Source organism: Nicotiana sylvestris, chromosome 5 (assembly GCF_000393655.2).
Source record: "Nicotiana sylvestris chromosome 5, ASM39365v2, whole genome shotgun sequence".
Classification (NCBI taxonomy): Eukaryota; Viridiplantae; Streptophyta; class Magnoliopsida; order Solanales; family Solanaceae; genus Nicotiana; species Nicotiana sylvestris.
In genome coordinates, this window is record NC_091061.1 from 6,268,313 (window position 1) to 6,283,591 (window position 15,279).

A 15,279-nucleotide genomic window follows, 5' to 3' on the forward strand; every position below is an offset into this window, starting at 1 on the left:
TTCCTTTGCCGTTTAGAGCAAAAATTCGTCTGTCTATCTTACCCCTCGAATTATAATCCCTCCTGTTAGTTAGATATTTGCATTTTTAATCCCTTAATTATTAGTAAATCTAAAATTTGGTCCTTGAAATAATTGGCTACTCACGTTTAACTTACAACTAACTAAAATGTGTATTTTTTTGGTTCCTGAGTCACTGAGCAGAACAAAGCTATTAAAGTGTTAATCAAGCAAAAATGATGGAACATTAGCGAGTTGAGAAGAGTCAATTAGAGATAAGATATTCGATTTTCCATTTCCCTTAAGAATGATGTTTATCTTGTGAAGCTATTGAGGTGATAGAGCATCAAAATTGTTGAGGCTTGACTTGGTCTATAAAGAGCAATCTAGTGCATTAAGCTCTTATTATGCGCGGAGTCCGTGGAAGGGTTGGAACCACAATGATCTATTGTGTGCGTCTTATCTTACATTTTTGCAAGAGATTATTTCCATGGCTTGAACCCGTAATCTCCTGATCACATGACATCAACTTTTCCAGTACGCCATGACTCAAACCCGTGATTTGGTCTATGATGTGATCAATCAAGCTAGATGTTGGCATTGAATTGTTATTGGACTTGGTCCAAAGTCCAAATTAATTTTGACATGCAGGGGCGGATTCAGAGGCGGAAGGGGGCCATCTGAACCACCTTCGCCGCTGTATATATATAAAGCAAAATCTGATTTTTATTTTTATATATTATATTTTGCATTCCCTTGACATAGCCCAAAAGCAATAGCTTAGTGATCAAATGAGATTCAAAACCTTTGTAAGGTTATTGGTTCAATTCTCACTAGTTACAATCTTTTTTAACTTTTTTCGTTTTTGAACCTTCTTAGCGGAAATCCTACCTCCGCCAGTGTTGACATGTTATTATCAATTTCCAAAACTGGGGTGAAAATTACGTATCACGAAATAGTAAAGGAAGATTTGACAATGTTTTGCAAAATCTAGGGTGCAAAATGTCAAAAAATTAAGTAGCTCAAATTGCATTCACCTCCCATGGTATTTGGAAAGGGACACAACTGGTAGAACCCTTCAATTGCAGATTACTACCCTTCATCTTTTCTCTCTGCGCCGTGAGAACAGATTTATACTTAAAAAGAAGCAAAAGAGAAATTAAAAGAATACCCCATCTTTAACAGGTAATTTCATTTTCTTCCCCTCTAAAAAGAAGAATCTAGAAACGCGATTTTGCACTTTGTTCCCACAAATTTCTCCGAATTATATTTCCTGTCTAAAACTGAGCTGATGAACCCCTTCGTTAGTTCGTCCTGTCCAAATCTCCATGTGTTTGTCTTTTCTTTCTAATTCCGTCTCTGTTTTTCTCATATTAATTTCTAATTTTTATGTGTTTGATTACATTTCGTGCTTCTTCTTTTATTATATTTACCATTATTTACTTGTTATATCCTCCATCCCAATTTGTATGTGATAGTGTGTTCCAAAAAGAATAGTAATTTTTTTCTACAAAAAAAGACAATTATGTGCACAAGTCATTCCGCGTTCACTTAGGGTCGGGAGGCCGCATTCTTAGGGACGTGATGTAGACAGTGTACTCTAATGCAAGTATTAGTGACTGCTTTTATGGCTCGAAATCTCACAGAGACAGCTTTACCGTTGATCCAATGCCCCTTCAATTTTTTTCTATATTTGCTTGTTATTTATGTTTAATGAGATTATTTATAGCCGCACTGAATTGACATAGTCTTATCACTAAATCATAGTTGTTAATTAATACACTTCTCACCACTAGTTTCTTGTTTTAGAACATAATTTTCAAAAGTCTTTCTTTACTTGTTAAACTTCGTGCCTAATCAGACGCTATATATAAATTGGATTAGTTATTAACATTCTAAAGATTTCAACTTTGATCTTTTGTGCAGGTTGATATTTTTGTCATGCAATTATTTCTTAGCTAGTATACTAGTATAGGATTTGCAACATCAGGTGCTCGTGTCAGCACGATTAGTTCGACACAATTTGTTAGACATTATATGTTGCACTTATGATGGTGTAACTGAAGCAGTGAGAATATACATCCGACTCAAAAACTTGTTTGAGTCTAAGGCGTAGTTATTGTTGTTGTTGTTGTTTATGTCGCCCTCGTTATGGCTGCAAAGAAAATCATTGCAATATGCCAATCAGGTGGTGAATTTATGACCAATGAGGAAAATGGGACATTGAGTTACACAGGAGGTGATGCATATGCTGTAGATATTGATGAGAAGATGAATGTGAATGTTTTAAAGCAAGAATTAGCTGACACATTTCAGTTTAGTACTGAGGAGATTACTATAAAGTATTTTCTACCCGGGAATAAAAAGACCCTGATCACAGTATCCAAAGATAAGGACCTAAAGCGCATGGTCAACTTTTTTAAGGATTCTGAGCAAGTGGAAGTCTTTGTTGTTGCTGAAGAAGCTGTTGTTGCACCCAATGTGTCCACTTTGCCTGCCAGTAGGTATTTTCTTTTCTTGATGTCAAGTGTAGTTTCTTTCTTTTCCAATTTGCACCGTTATATACATAAATATGAGATTAAGCTATATATACTGTCAGTATAACGAAGTTTTACACTATCAGATCACCTTTATCTATTGTAGTAGGTAAGTTGTGAATTCATATTTTAAGGAAGCTTACATGTTTTTATCATTTGGGTGACCTGATAGTGTAAAGAATTACAGTGACGGTGTATATATAACTTAAAATCTAAATAGATATTCCCTTTGTCCTTTTTTACGTGGTACTTTTGCCCTTTTAGTCTATTACAAGAGGAATGACATTCAGAAACAGTTTAACTTACTGTCCATTTTACCCGTAATGAGATAATTTACTGTCACAAAAATGTCTATGATTTAATTTATACAAGTTTTAAAGTCTTTCTTAAACTCCATGCTTAATCAAAGAACGGCACATAAATTGGGAAGGATGGAGTAATAGTGTTCTCTCACTAACCGTTTAAGATTTTAAGATTAGCGGATAGGGGTTCTCAAGCTTAGAAGAGGAGATAGTTTCACTATCATTAAATTGTGTGGCAAAGTAAGTAAGCAGTGCTAAAGCAAAGCACAAGGTTTGAATTATAAAAGATAGAAGGTTTAATGATATTAGAACAGACAAAATTTTCAATTATCATTGTTATCCATCAGCAAAAATAGTTCCACGAGCTCTGTCCAATTAAAAGAGTCAAGCCTTCACGTGAGGAGGCATGTTGCAGATGTAAATAAATAAAATTGTTCCCTATCGAACAACTTAAGGTTTTAGATGAGGTAGTTAGACATTTCAACACACTTATCTTGATTATGATTATTTTCCTTTTCCTTCTCTATTTTCCTTTAAATAGTTAACCTTGAATTCCAAAATTTTCAGTTCAATGCTGGTGTTATTCGTTTCTTGAACTCAACATGTGACAACCAGGACTTATCTTTACTGCACTCTGATTGCTAATGCATCTATGGCCTGCTGAATTATTCAGGTCCAGCAAGATAACTATGTCCGAGACAGCACTTTCTCCTTCTACCCCTGTGGATATGACACATCCCGACGATCAACTTATGGTTGATACGCCCATGGATACGACACCATTAAGTACTTTTCCGAGTAGCAATGACGACAAGCACCGTAGGGCAGCTACACAGTGGGAGAACTCCATTACTGGTGTGGACCAAAGATTCAGTAGTTTTACTGAATTTCGTGAAGCCTTACATAAGTACTCGATTGCGCATGGATTTACATATAAATATAAGAAGAATGATAGTCACAGAGTAACAGTTAAATGCAAGTCTGAGGGTTGTCCTTGGCGTATATATGCGTCAAGGTTGGCTACTACCCAGCTGATATGTGTTAAGAAAATGAATAAAAACCATACATGCGAAGGAGCTGCCGTGAAAGCCGGATATCGAGCAACAAGGGGATGGGTGGGAAGTATAATTAAGGAAAAGTTGAAGTCTTCTCCTAATTACAAGCCAAAGGATATCGCCACTGACATCAAACGTGAATATGGCATTCAGTTGAACTATTCTCAGGCATGGCGTGCAAAAGAGATTGCAAGAGAGCAACTTCAGGGTTCTTATGAAGAAGCATACAGCCAAGTACCTTTAGTCTGTGAGTGTATCATGGAAACTAATGCCGGTAGTCTTGCTACATTTGCCACGAAGGAGGACTCGAGTTTCCACCGGCTATTTGTCTCGTTTCATGCTTCAATATATGGCTTTCAACAAGGCTGCCGCCCTCTTCTTTTCCTTGATAGCACTGTTCTCTATGCAAAATATCAAGGAACCCTATTGGCTGCCGTGGGTGCAGATGGGAATGATGGTGTCTTTCCAGTAGCCTTTGCAGTTGTAGATGAGGAGACAGACGACAACTGGCATTGGTTTCTTTCTGAACTTAAATCTGCTGTCTCGACCTCTCAACCAATAACATTTGTTTCTGATTTCCAAAATGGTATAAAAGAGTCATTATGTGATATATTCAGCAAAGATTGCTACCATGGTTATTGTCTTCGGTACCTTGGTGAGAAATTAAATAAGGATCTGCATGGGAGGTTTTCACATGAAGCAAGGCGTCTTATGATCCAAGATCTATATGCTGCTGCTTATGCTCCAAAACTGAACGATTTTGAGCGCTGTGTTGAGAACATAAAGGCCATTTCGCCTGATGCTTACAGTTGGGTCGTACAAAGTGAGCCTGATCATTGGGCAAATGCCTTTTTCGGTGGGGCAAGGTATAACCACATGACTTCTAACTTTGGACAACTTTTTCGTGATTGGGTATCCGATGTAAGTGAGCTTCCAATTACTCAGATGATTGATGCCTTGCGTGGGAAGATGATGGAATTGATTTATACAAGGCGTGTTGATTCTAGTCAGTGGCTTACAAGATTGACGCCTTCTATGGAAGTAAAGCTTCAGAATGAGACGTTAAAGGCAAGATCACTTCAAGTATTGCACTCACATGGGAGCACATTTGAGGTTCGTGGCGAAGCTGTTGATATAGTTGATATTGACAATTGGGACTGTAGTTGCAAAACCTGGCAGCTCAGTGGTTTGCCGTGCTGCCATGCTATTGCTATTCTCGAATGTCTGGGAAGGATCCCGTATGATTATTGCTCCAGATATTTCACAACTGAGAGCTACTGTTTGACATACTCAGAATCAATCAACCCAGTACCTCTTCTGGAAAAGTCCGTAAAAGGTGAAGTAGATATGGCAATCGTTGTGAGTCCTCCTCCAACAAAACGTCCACCTGGACGACCAAAGATGAAACAACCGGACTCGGTTGAGATAATTAAACGTCAACTTCAGTGTAGCAAATGCAAGGGCCTCGGCCACAATAAGAAGACATGCGAGTAGGTGCCTCTGACACTTCTCTGGCTTGTAACTTTGGAAATTATGTTTCTTCTAGACTAGCTTATTTTATTGGTACTTGTCAATTTGCTTACTTTAAGATCTTTTCTTTTACTTGTGCACTGCTATATCTCGGCCCCGTTGTTGCTTTTATATTTCTTCTGTTTGTCCTTCCAAAAAAAAGGTAAAAAAATCGTGCATATGTCATTTGCTTCTGCACTTACAGCCTATTTGGTTTGGATACGATTTAATCAGTCTTCTTTTATTAAATCAAATTATAAATATGGTTATTATTTACGAGAGAATGACTTTCTGAACTGAAGTTTTATACAATAGAAATTACTCTTATAGCCAATACCAATCAACTTCTTTACAGAACCAAAGAGCTCACTTGAGAAAAGGAAAATAATAGGATAAAACAAATCATAAAAGTCCAGGCCTCTAGAATAGGGTTTTTAACTATGCATTACATGTTCTCTCCTTTTTTCATTTTTTGATTAATTTTAGTTACATTCTCGATTTCTCTCTTGGGAGGTGATGGTTTGAGACATGCACAAATCTTTTGCTTGTCGGAGATGAATGTGTTGTCCAAACTTCCCTGATTGCTGAACAGCATTCTATGCTGTTATTTTCGCTTCCATTACCATATTACATTACTGCTGCTATTGCTTATTGCTTTATTTTTATTGTTCCTTAAGCCGAGGGTCTATCGGAAACAGCCTCTCTGTCTTTATAGGGTAGAGGTAAGGCTGCATACACACTACCCACCCCAGACCCCACGTATGGGATTAAGCTGAGTTTGTTGTTGTTGTTGTTGTTGTCTATGCTGTTATTTCATGAAATCATCTGTTTCTTGTGTCATTACACTTTTGATGGCTATAGCAGAATTTTTGTGGTGTGATTGTAAAGTTGCAACTGAGTGTAAGTATATGTTGATAAATCTTTTTCAGCTTTGATTTGTATATTCACCTGCTAACATTTAAAATATGGCAGTCTATGACCCAATGTCGTTTTTGTTTTTATTTTTCTTGGGAAGCAGGAAGGCAAATAAGTTTGACGGATCTGATCCTTTGCTTACTACCGTGGCTGCTGAAGAACCCGAAGTCACTGCATGAGATTGGTATCTTCTTCTCCTATGTATATAAGAAAGTCATTTCTAAAGTCTCTAGATACTAGTCTTAGCCATCCCTTCGGAACAGAAGCTGATGGGTCTTTTTTCAGGTAGACTTGTATATCCTAAATGGAAATGCCATCTTAATTAGTTTTTTAAGTGAAAGTCTTATATTCAGAAGTTTCGCCGTCAGATTTCATTATGAGAATCAACCTTGCCACCCTTTCTTCCCCTATGGAAATGGAAATAAAAATTGGAGGGGGGGGGGAGGGGGAGGTGTGCGCATATCTGTTTTACTTTATCCCAAGAAAAGGAAAAAAGTCGCCGACATCTTTCACCAAGATCTGTTATTTTATGTACAAAGTGACCTTAAATTCACCTCCTATGAAATATCATTCCTTATATGATGTTTGTTAGAGCAACTTCAATTCAAAGCTTGCGGCCTGTGGATGACACTTGAAACCGAGCAGTTATTCATCCCTATCCCCGGTGCACTAAGCTCCTGCTATTCACGGGGTCCGGAGAAGGGCCGGACCCCAAGGGTCTATTGTATGTAGTTTTACCCTGCACTTCTGCAAGAGGCTGTTTCCATGGCTCGAACTCGTGACCTCCTGGTCACATGGTAAAAACTTTACCAGTTACGCCAAGACTCCCCTTCTTTATTCATCCCTATGGAGTCTTTATTTAACTAGTCATGTCATTGTAGTAATTCACTTTGTCAAGTTGTATATGCGATCATAATCATATTAGAATTAGGAGACTCATGCTCTAGGTAAAGTTGAGATGAATAGTGGACTCAGAGTATAATAGTTCTGCCAGTTCAAGTTCAAGAATGACTTGTGATCCAACCACATATAAAAGCAGTGGAAGCTCCTCCCTCTTGATTGCTGCTTATCCCCTCCTCTGTATTTGGAAGGTGGAGAAATAGGGTAAAGATTAGTAAATAATGATTGGACTTCAGAATTTGAGACGGGTTTAAATGGAGCGACATTGATAGTTTGGATTTATATAGCCGACCCTAGCTCCTGCTTGGTGTTGAGGCATAGTAGTACTAGTAGTAGTCTGTAATTGAATGTTGTCAATATTACTATCCCTGTATTTACTATCACATAACCAAAGTACTAGTAACTTAACTTTGAATGTTGTCAATATTATGCAGGTGAGATTATGATTGGTAGAATAGAAACAGAGGTTAGCTGTATTTCTGGCTAAGTCTATTTGCTTTATAATTAATAGAATTGTGCTTCTTTATTTTTTAAAATTGTGGGTTTGATATGGAAATGCCAGCTATGTCCATTTATAAGTAAATTATTACAAAATTGGCCAATTCATAAAAGGCGTAATGACTTCCTGACCACTTAAACTTGTACCGGTTTGTAAAGCTGATACATGAACTTATATTTTTCCCATTTGAACACTTCAACTTGACGGAGTGAACACTAATAAACACTTTTTGTTGAACGTGTTCGCCAATCGCGCTGACATGGATGCCATGTCACATGTTTGGTCTTTATTATATGACATGTGGATTTTTTGGTTCTATATTATTTAAAAAAAAATTGACGTGACATTATACAAAATTAGTAACATTATCATCTCCAAACATAAAAAAAAAGGATCAGAAATTTTACCTCCAAGAAGCCATTAGTAGCAGTAGCCAAAGCTTGCAAAGCTATCTGTGCTTTGCTCAACTGACGCCTAGCCTTGCTGGCATATAAAATTAACAATTTTTTCACACAGATCTGGATAAATTGCATTCTGGAGAGAGTGATTACTGAATGAAAGAGTCGGAGGGAGAAGAAGAATCAGTGAAGTTAGGAGTAGAGGCGTAAATTCCTTCGTTGCCGCCGTGGACAACAAATGCATTGTCTTTGCTCACGAATTTCTCACAATTGTAGTTATGCACTGAAGCTTCTATGAAATGGAGCAAACCTAACCACAGTAGGATTACTCTTGAAGCTCCATAGGAAAATTGTACCGGTTTGTAAAGTTGGATTACTTCTGTGAAATGGAGCAAACCTAACCACCGCATCTAACCCTATCAGAAAATAAAATTTTTTACAAGATGGGGATGAGAGTTTGCTCGGGAAGATGAGATAGGTGGAAGGAGCGGGAAAAAGAGCAGGGGAGAGAGAAAAATCTTTTTTTCTTTTTCTTTTTTCTTTCTTATTTTTTTATATTTTATTTCTAATATTTTTTTAATAGAAATAAAACTATTCACGCGCTTTGGCAACGTGATTTGCACACAATTTAGCCATATCCGCTGTGCCACTTTTATATAGGCTTGGTCAATGGTCAAATGTGTTTATTAATGTTCAGTTCGTCAAGTTGAAGTGTTCAAATGAGAAAAATATAAATTCATATATCGACTTTACAAACCGGTACAAGTTTACGTGGACAGGAAGCCATTACGCCTTCATAAAATATTACTAATATTGGCGAATTAGCTATTTGTAGCAAAAAAAAGCTCAAATTTTTGCTTTCTTCTGAGCAGGTGTTATTAAGATAGATTGGGTACATCTTAAGGAGCTTGAATCTCACTTTTGGATGATTTGGTGGAGTTTTGAGGTGGTTTGAATTGAAAATTCGAAGTAGAAGATCAAAATGAAAAAAATGATGTGTATCACAATGTGTATCACTTGTATATTAGATATGTATCATATTTGTATAAAATGTGTATCACATGTATACATGCGTGTGAGATACATGTTTGATACATGTGTCATGGAAGAATTTTTTTAAACTTGATTTTAACTATGAATTTTGATACCAAATCAGTCCAAATCACCTCCAATCTTCCTCAAATTTTGTATATTGACTCATCTATATGTTTTCAATGAATCTCAACCATACCCATTGAAAAAAGTCTCTTTTAGCTTAGATTTTTGGAATCTTATATATATATATATATATATATATATATATATTATCACCTTATTTGCTACCTCATCCATGAAATTCCGTTCCATCTTGCATCTAATGTTGCTAATCACACTTAAAATTATGGAAGGAGATCTTTGTGTGTAATTCTTGAAGAGAAAGAACCTTATTTTTTTGGGTTTTCAATTTTATATGCAATTGAATAATTTTGGTAAGTCTATGATTAATGGCCAGAGAGATTTGTAAGTTGGGACTTTTTGGGATATTTCTATAAGATTCCTTTTGATAATGATGATTATGATAATTTATTCAAGCCTACAATTAGTGTTAGATGCTGTAACATACAACTTCAATACCAAGGAAAAAAGTACACGCAATCAATATTGTGATTGAACCGTAAAATAGTCATTCAACTTGTGATAAATATTTTGGTGAATTCAATTTTGCACATTGGAACTTCCAATTTTTCGAGTAGTATATAGATGATAAGTATCTATCAAACATCAAAGTAAATAAAAGGAATTTACAAAAGTTAGAAATCTGTCGTGATCTCTAAGCTTTTACCAACTCATACATTTATTTTATGTTTATTAGGTGGTAGAAATAGAAATGCTTTTATTAATTCACAGATTTGGTTCATGTTCATTAGGTGGTAAAAAATAAAAGCTGATGAAGTTTCTATTATATCCATCAATAAACCCAAAATCTTTGTAACCTCGGGATTAGCTCAATTGGCAAAGGTTGGATTTGTGTCTTAGATAATAGATTCGAGTCTTACACCAAGCGAACTGACTTTAATATTTAAGTGGAGAAGATTAGAGGTCATTATCTTTGAGTTTCAAAGGGTGCGATTGACCTAAAGGATCTACTCTACACGAATTTAGTAAAAAGTTTAGCCTAATATAATTTTGTTTATCGTGAAGGGTTAGAAGTAATTAAAAATCCACTGAACCATAATACGTTACTTTTATAAATTTAATAAGTTTAATTCAATTGACAGGATTGACTAACACATCAACAATCTATAAAGCTATATATAGGTTTTGAGTTCAATTCTTCTATGTGATTGGAGTAACTTTTTTGTTTTTTTAAAATCTTTTCTCATATTCTACTTATAATAGCTAATGTTTAAAAACTGGTCAAATATGGATAAGAACTATATTATCAACTTAGAAAATGGATAACTAATGAGTTTAACTTTTACATTTGTAAAGTCTTAAATTACGAGGTTCCTCAAGTCATGGAGACTAGGAATTCTCCCCAAAGTAATCATATTCAAGAAGCCTTGGATAATATAGATATCCATATTATACGCCGGTTAACCCATTTTTATCTGTATCTAATATGGATCGAGTCAGATAATTTATCCGTTTTGCATTACCCATTTTCGACCCGCTATATCCGACCCGACTTGCCCGTTTGTCATCCCTAAACGTAATACTCCCCCCGTCTCATAATATGTGTCGTGATTCTCCTGTGCACAACACTTAAGAAAGAATAGTTTTTGACCATTTTACCCTTATTAAATGTTTTCTCAATTTATGTGTCATCTCTATCAATGACATTATCAATATTTTTACTAAATGTGAATGCAATTGATTATTAAGGGTAAAAAGGAAAAATATAATTAATTTTGTTTTGAACTTCTAAAATGACAAATAATTTGAGACAAATATTTTTTAGTAACCAGGACACATATTATGAGACGGGTGGAGTAGTTGCTTCATTTATATTCCACCTTTAACTTAAATAAAGAAAAGTAAGAATTAAATATAACTAAATTACCCTCATTTATTACTCGATTTTAATTTAATACTACTATTCCTTCCACCACATTAATTTCTCCCCACATTTATTAGGGTAAGGGTTAAGATGGAAAAAATAAATACTTCTATCATGATTTTTACAATGACAATCAAGTATTTTTAGTAACTACAATAATTAAAATGGATTGGAAGGAGATTGGTTGCGACTCCCAATATGAGCATCTAAAGAAATGAATTTAATATTTTCTAAAAATACGTGTCATTTGATCTTCCTATTGTAGTTGAACAAAATAAATTTGAAAATTTTTCTCCCTGATCTTCTCTTGATATGATCTCAACTATAATGCAACTATCTTTATTTTTGTAATTCTCATGTTAGGTAGGTAACTCATATCTTGGATATGGTTTGAGAGTTAAAAGAGATTTCGTTATCGTTAAATTCACATAATTTCATTTTTCTTGTCGCTTTCTTCATAATGGTTCAACCAGTCAAGGATTGTGATGAGATGGATAAGACTCCTCCATCTTAGTAAGAACTCTCGAGATCGAGCCTTGAGAATAAAAAATATCCGAATAAAAAGTGTTTCCCCCTTTAATGAGTAAAAATAGCACGATCTAGCCAGTTATCGAACTGATAATTCAAAAATAGCCAGCGTTTACCAAGTCAATAAAAAATAGCTACTATTTTGCTGCAACATAGACCGGTCCAACATAATATACTGGAGTTCGGTGCACCTATATATGAACTTCCATCATATTATGCTGGACCAGTATACTTTGCTGACTCAAGTATACTATACCGGAGACTGGTGCTCCAAACTCCGGTATATTATGCTGGACCGACATATTATACTGGAACTCTAGTATATTAGACTGGAATTCCAGTATAATATATTGGAACTCCAATATATTATGCTGGAGTATTTTTCCGGATTTGAACAGTGTTTTCGTTCAGATTTATCTTTACATGAAAAGTGGCTAAATTTAGACTGGAGTTCCAGTATAATATACTGGAACTCCAATATATTATGCTGGAGTATTTTTCCGGATTTGAACAATGTTTTCGTTCAGATTTATCTTTACATGAAAAGTGGCTAAATTTTGATTACTTTTAAAACTGTGGCTATTTTTGAATGACCACTTGTAAATCTGGCTATTTTTGAATTTCTCTCCTTTAATGAACCTTACGCAATGTGAATTCAAATTAGTCAAGACCCCAAAACCAATAACGGGCCTCGAGTAGAAAAGAAAAGGGCGTTTTTTACTTTTCGCCTGCGCCAGAAACTATTTACATTTGATAGCCGAAAAAGTGTATAAAATTTGTATATAACATACAAAATGTGTGTGTGTGTGTGTGTGTGTGTATATATATTATATAAAAAATATAAAAATAAAATCGGCTATTATTTTGAGAGCGGCTATACGGTGTCATTTTTCAAAAAAATGGATCCCTGGACAACAAGATCTATTCTTGATTTAAATTTTATTAATAATTATATATCCAAATTGTAAATGAGAAAATGAAAAAAGTGGTAGGAACATGGAAGTAGCGGCTAAGGTTATCCTTTATTCGTCTACATTGACTTCAACTTCTATTACTTCTCAACGTCGCTATTGTAGTTTATTGATAAAATCTTGTGTTATGCATTAATTATATTCTTAGGGGTAGAGATAAGGTCTGCGTACACATTATCCTCCCCATATCCCATTAGTGAGATTTTACTGAATTGTTGTTATTGTTGTTTGTTGTAACTTAAAATAAAGAAAGAAAAATTAGAATTTCACATAATTAGTTCCATTTAGATAAAAGTGATTCGAAATTTATTAGTTGCATCTCAAGACTGAAGCATAGTTATTGTTGAGAATAACATTAGTTGCAACTTCCAATATGAGGCATCTAAATAAAATGGATTTAATATTTTCAAAAAAAAAATATCATTAGATCTTCCTATTTTAGTTGAACAAAATAGATTTAAAAATTTATCTCCGTATTCTTTTCTTGATATGATCTCAACTACAATGCAACTATCTTTATTTTGGTAATTCTCATGTTAGGTAGGTAGCTCATATCCTGGATATGGTTTGAGGGTTAAGAGACTTCTTTATTGTTAAATTCACATAATTTCCTTTTTCTTGTTATAATGGTTCAACCGAGTGAAGGCCGTGATAGGATGGATAGGGCCCTTCATCTTAATAAGAGCTTTCGAGATCAAACCTTATGAATAGAAAAAACAAATTTAGTAAGGAGCACTTCCTCTTTTAGTGGACTTTACGCAGTGCGAATCAAATTTGTCGAGACCCTAAAATGGATAATGGACTCCAAGGGGGAAAAAAAGATCAGTGGGTCATCAAGATCTTTTCTTGATTTAATTTTCATTAATTATATATATATATATATATATATATATATATATATTGTAAAAGAGAAAATGAAAAAAAAGTGGTAGGAACATGGAACATAGGAAGTAGTTTATCCTTTATTCGTTTACATTGACTTCAACTTCTATATTACTTCTCGACGTCACTATTGTAGTTTATTGATAAAATAAAATCTTTTGTTATGCATTAATTATATCTAATGCTTTTCTACGAAGTTATTTCTGCTGAATATGTCAAAAGTTCATCCCACATCCGTGGGGGACTTCATTTAGGGGAGAATTTCATCCTATAAAAGAAGGCATAATGTTTAGGATTTAAACACACCTCTCATTTGCCTTCTTATATTCTTAAGGAATTTGTATCTTCTCTCTTTAGTATTATTTCACTTGTATTTTTGGAGTGGAATAAAATATTAGTTGTGTCCGAGAAAGTAGGCAAAATTGGTCGAATCTCATAAATTTTGGTGTTCCTTTTATTGTCTTATTTATTATTTGGTGGTTGTCATAACTTTTGGTATAGTAGTTGTGACTCATTCACACTATATACATTTGGCTTCCGCAACAATTGGTATCAGAGCCAAGGTACTATCTAAGTATGCTCTGTGGTTGCAGCATAGTCTGATCTTCCACATCAGAAAAAATTTATCTTGGTAACTGAGTCAAAGTTCTGTATGAGTATGCTTTGTGGTTGCAGCTTAGTCTGATCTTCCATACCAGAAAGGAAATAATCTTGATATCAGTCGTCAGCTATTAAATAATATTTGTGTCAAAGATGGGAGACAATAAACAAGAAGAATCTACATCAAGTGTCAACAATACGTCATCATTGACATCTTCTCTTATGATAAGAATTGTGTCAAATGCGAAATTTGCGGTAGAAATTTTTGACGGGTCAGGACATTTTGGAATGTGGCAAGGCGAGGTTTTAAATGTCCTTTTTCAACAAGAGTTAGATCTTGCCATTGAAGAAAAAAGACCAGATGTTATTGGAGAAGAAGATTGGAGAATTATCAACCGTGTTGCTTGCGGTACCATTCGATCCTACCTTGCTAGAGAGCAGAAATATCCATACACAAAGGAAACTTCTGCAAGTAAATTATGGAAAGCACCGGAGGATAAATTTTTGAAGAAAAACAGTCAAAATAAATTGTACATGAAGAAGAGACTGTTTCGCTTCACCTATGTTCCTAGTACCACGATGAATGAATATATCATCAGTTTCAATAAGTTGGTCACAGATTTGCAAAATATGGATGCAACTTTTGATGATGGTAACTTGGCCTTGATGTTGTTGGGGTCACTTCCTGATGAGTACGAGCACCTTGAAACTACTCTACTCCATGGAAATGACGAAATTTCTCTAAGAGAAGTTTGTTCGGCTTCGTACAGCTATGAACAAAGAAAGGGAGAAAAACAGAAGGGCGGAGAAGGAGAAACACTGGTTGTAAGGGGTTGTCCTCAAAATCAAATAAGGATAAAGAAGGGAAGATCCAAGTCAAGATCTAGACCCAGCAAAGATGAATGTGCCTTTTGTCGAGAAAAGGGGCACTGGAAGAAAGACTGTCCGAAGTTGAAGAATAAGGTCAAACATAACAATGGAAAGGCCATTATGGATTCAAATATAGCTGATTGTGATGATTCATACTTCTCATTAGTTACAACAGAGTTATCAACATCATCAGACATATGGTTGATGGACTCGGCTTGTAGCTATCATATGTGTCCCAACAGGGAGTGGTTCGTAGATTTTCAAGAAGGAAATACG

At 35.1% G+C, this 15,279-nt stretch overlaps 1 protein-coding gene across 6 annotated transcripts; it reads left to right on the forward strand.

Annotated features, from left to right (window-relative positions):
* Nucleotides 1-1,061: 1,061 nt before the first annotated feature.
* LOC104228282 (uncharacterized) lies at nucleotides 1,062-9,208 on the forward strand. 6 transcript variants are annotated; one of them, XM_070174233.1, is made up of 5 exons: nucleotides 1,336-2,501; nucleotides 3,510-5,381; nucleotides 6,419-6,499; nucleotides 7,650-7,681; nucleotides 8,985-9,208. In XM_070174233.1, the coding sequence occupies exons 1-3, from the start codon at nucleotides 2,149-2,151 to the stop codon at nucleotides 6,492-6,494; spliced, it is 2,301 nt and encodes a 766-aa protein (XP_070030334.1). In that variant the 5' UTR covers nucleotides 1,336-2,148; the 3' UTR covers nucleotides 6,495-6,499; nucleotides 7,650-7,681; nucleotides 8,985-9,208. The 6 variants fall into 6 exon arrangements, with proteins under 6 accessions (XP_070030332.1, XP_070030333.1, XP_070030334.1 ...); XM_070174231.1 differs by lacking the exons at nucleotides 7,650-7,681; nucleotides 8,985-9,208 and adding an exon at nucleotides 1,062-1,182 and having other exon boundaries at nucleotides 1,924-2,501; nucleotides 6,419-6,866; XM_070174232.1 differs by lacking the exons at nucleotides 7,650-7,681; nucleotides 8,985-9,208 and adding an exon at nucleotides 1,279-1,329 and having other exon boundaries at nucleotides 1,924-2,501; nucleotides 6,419-6,866.
* The last annotated feature ends 6,071 nt before the right edge of the window (nucleotides 9,209-15,279 follow it).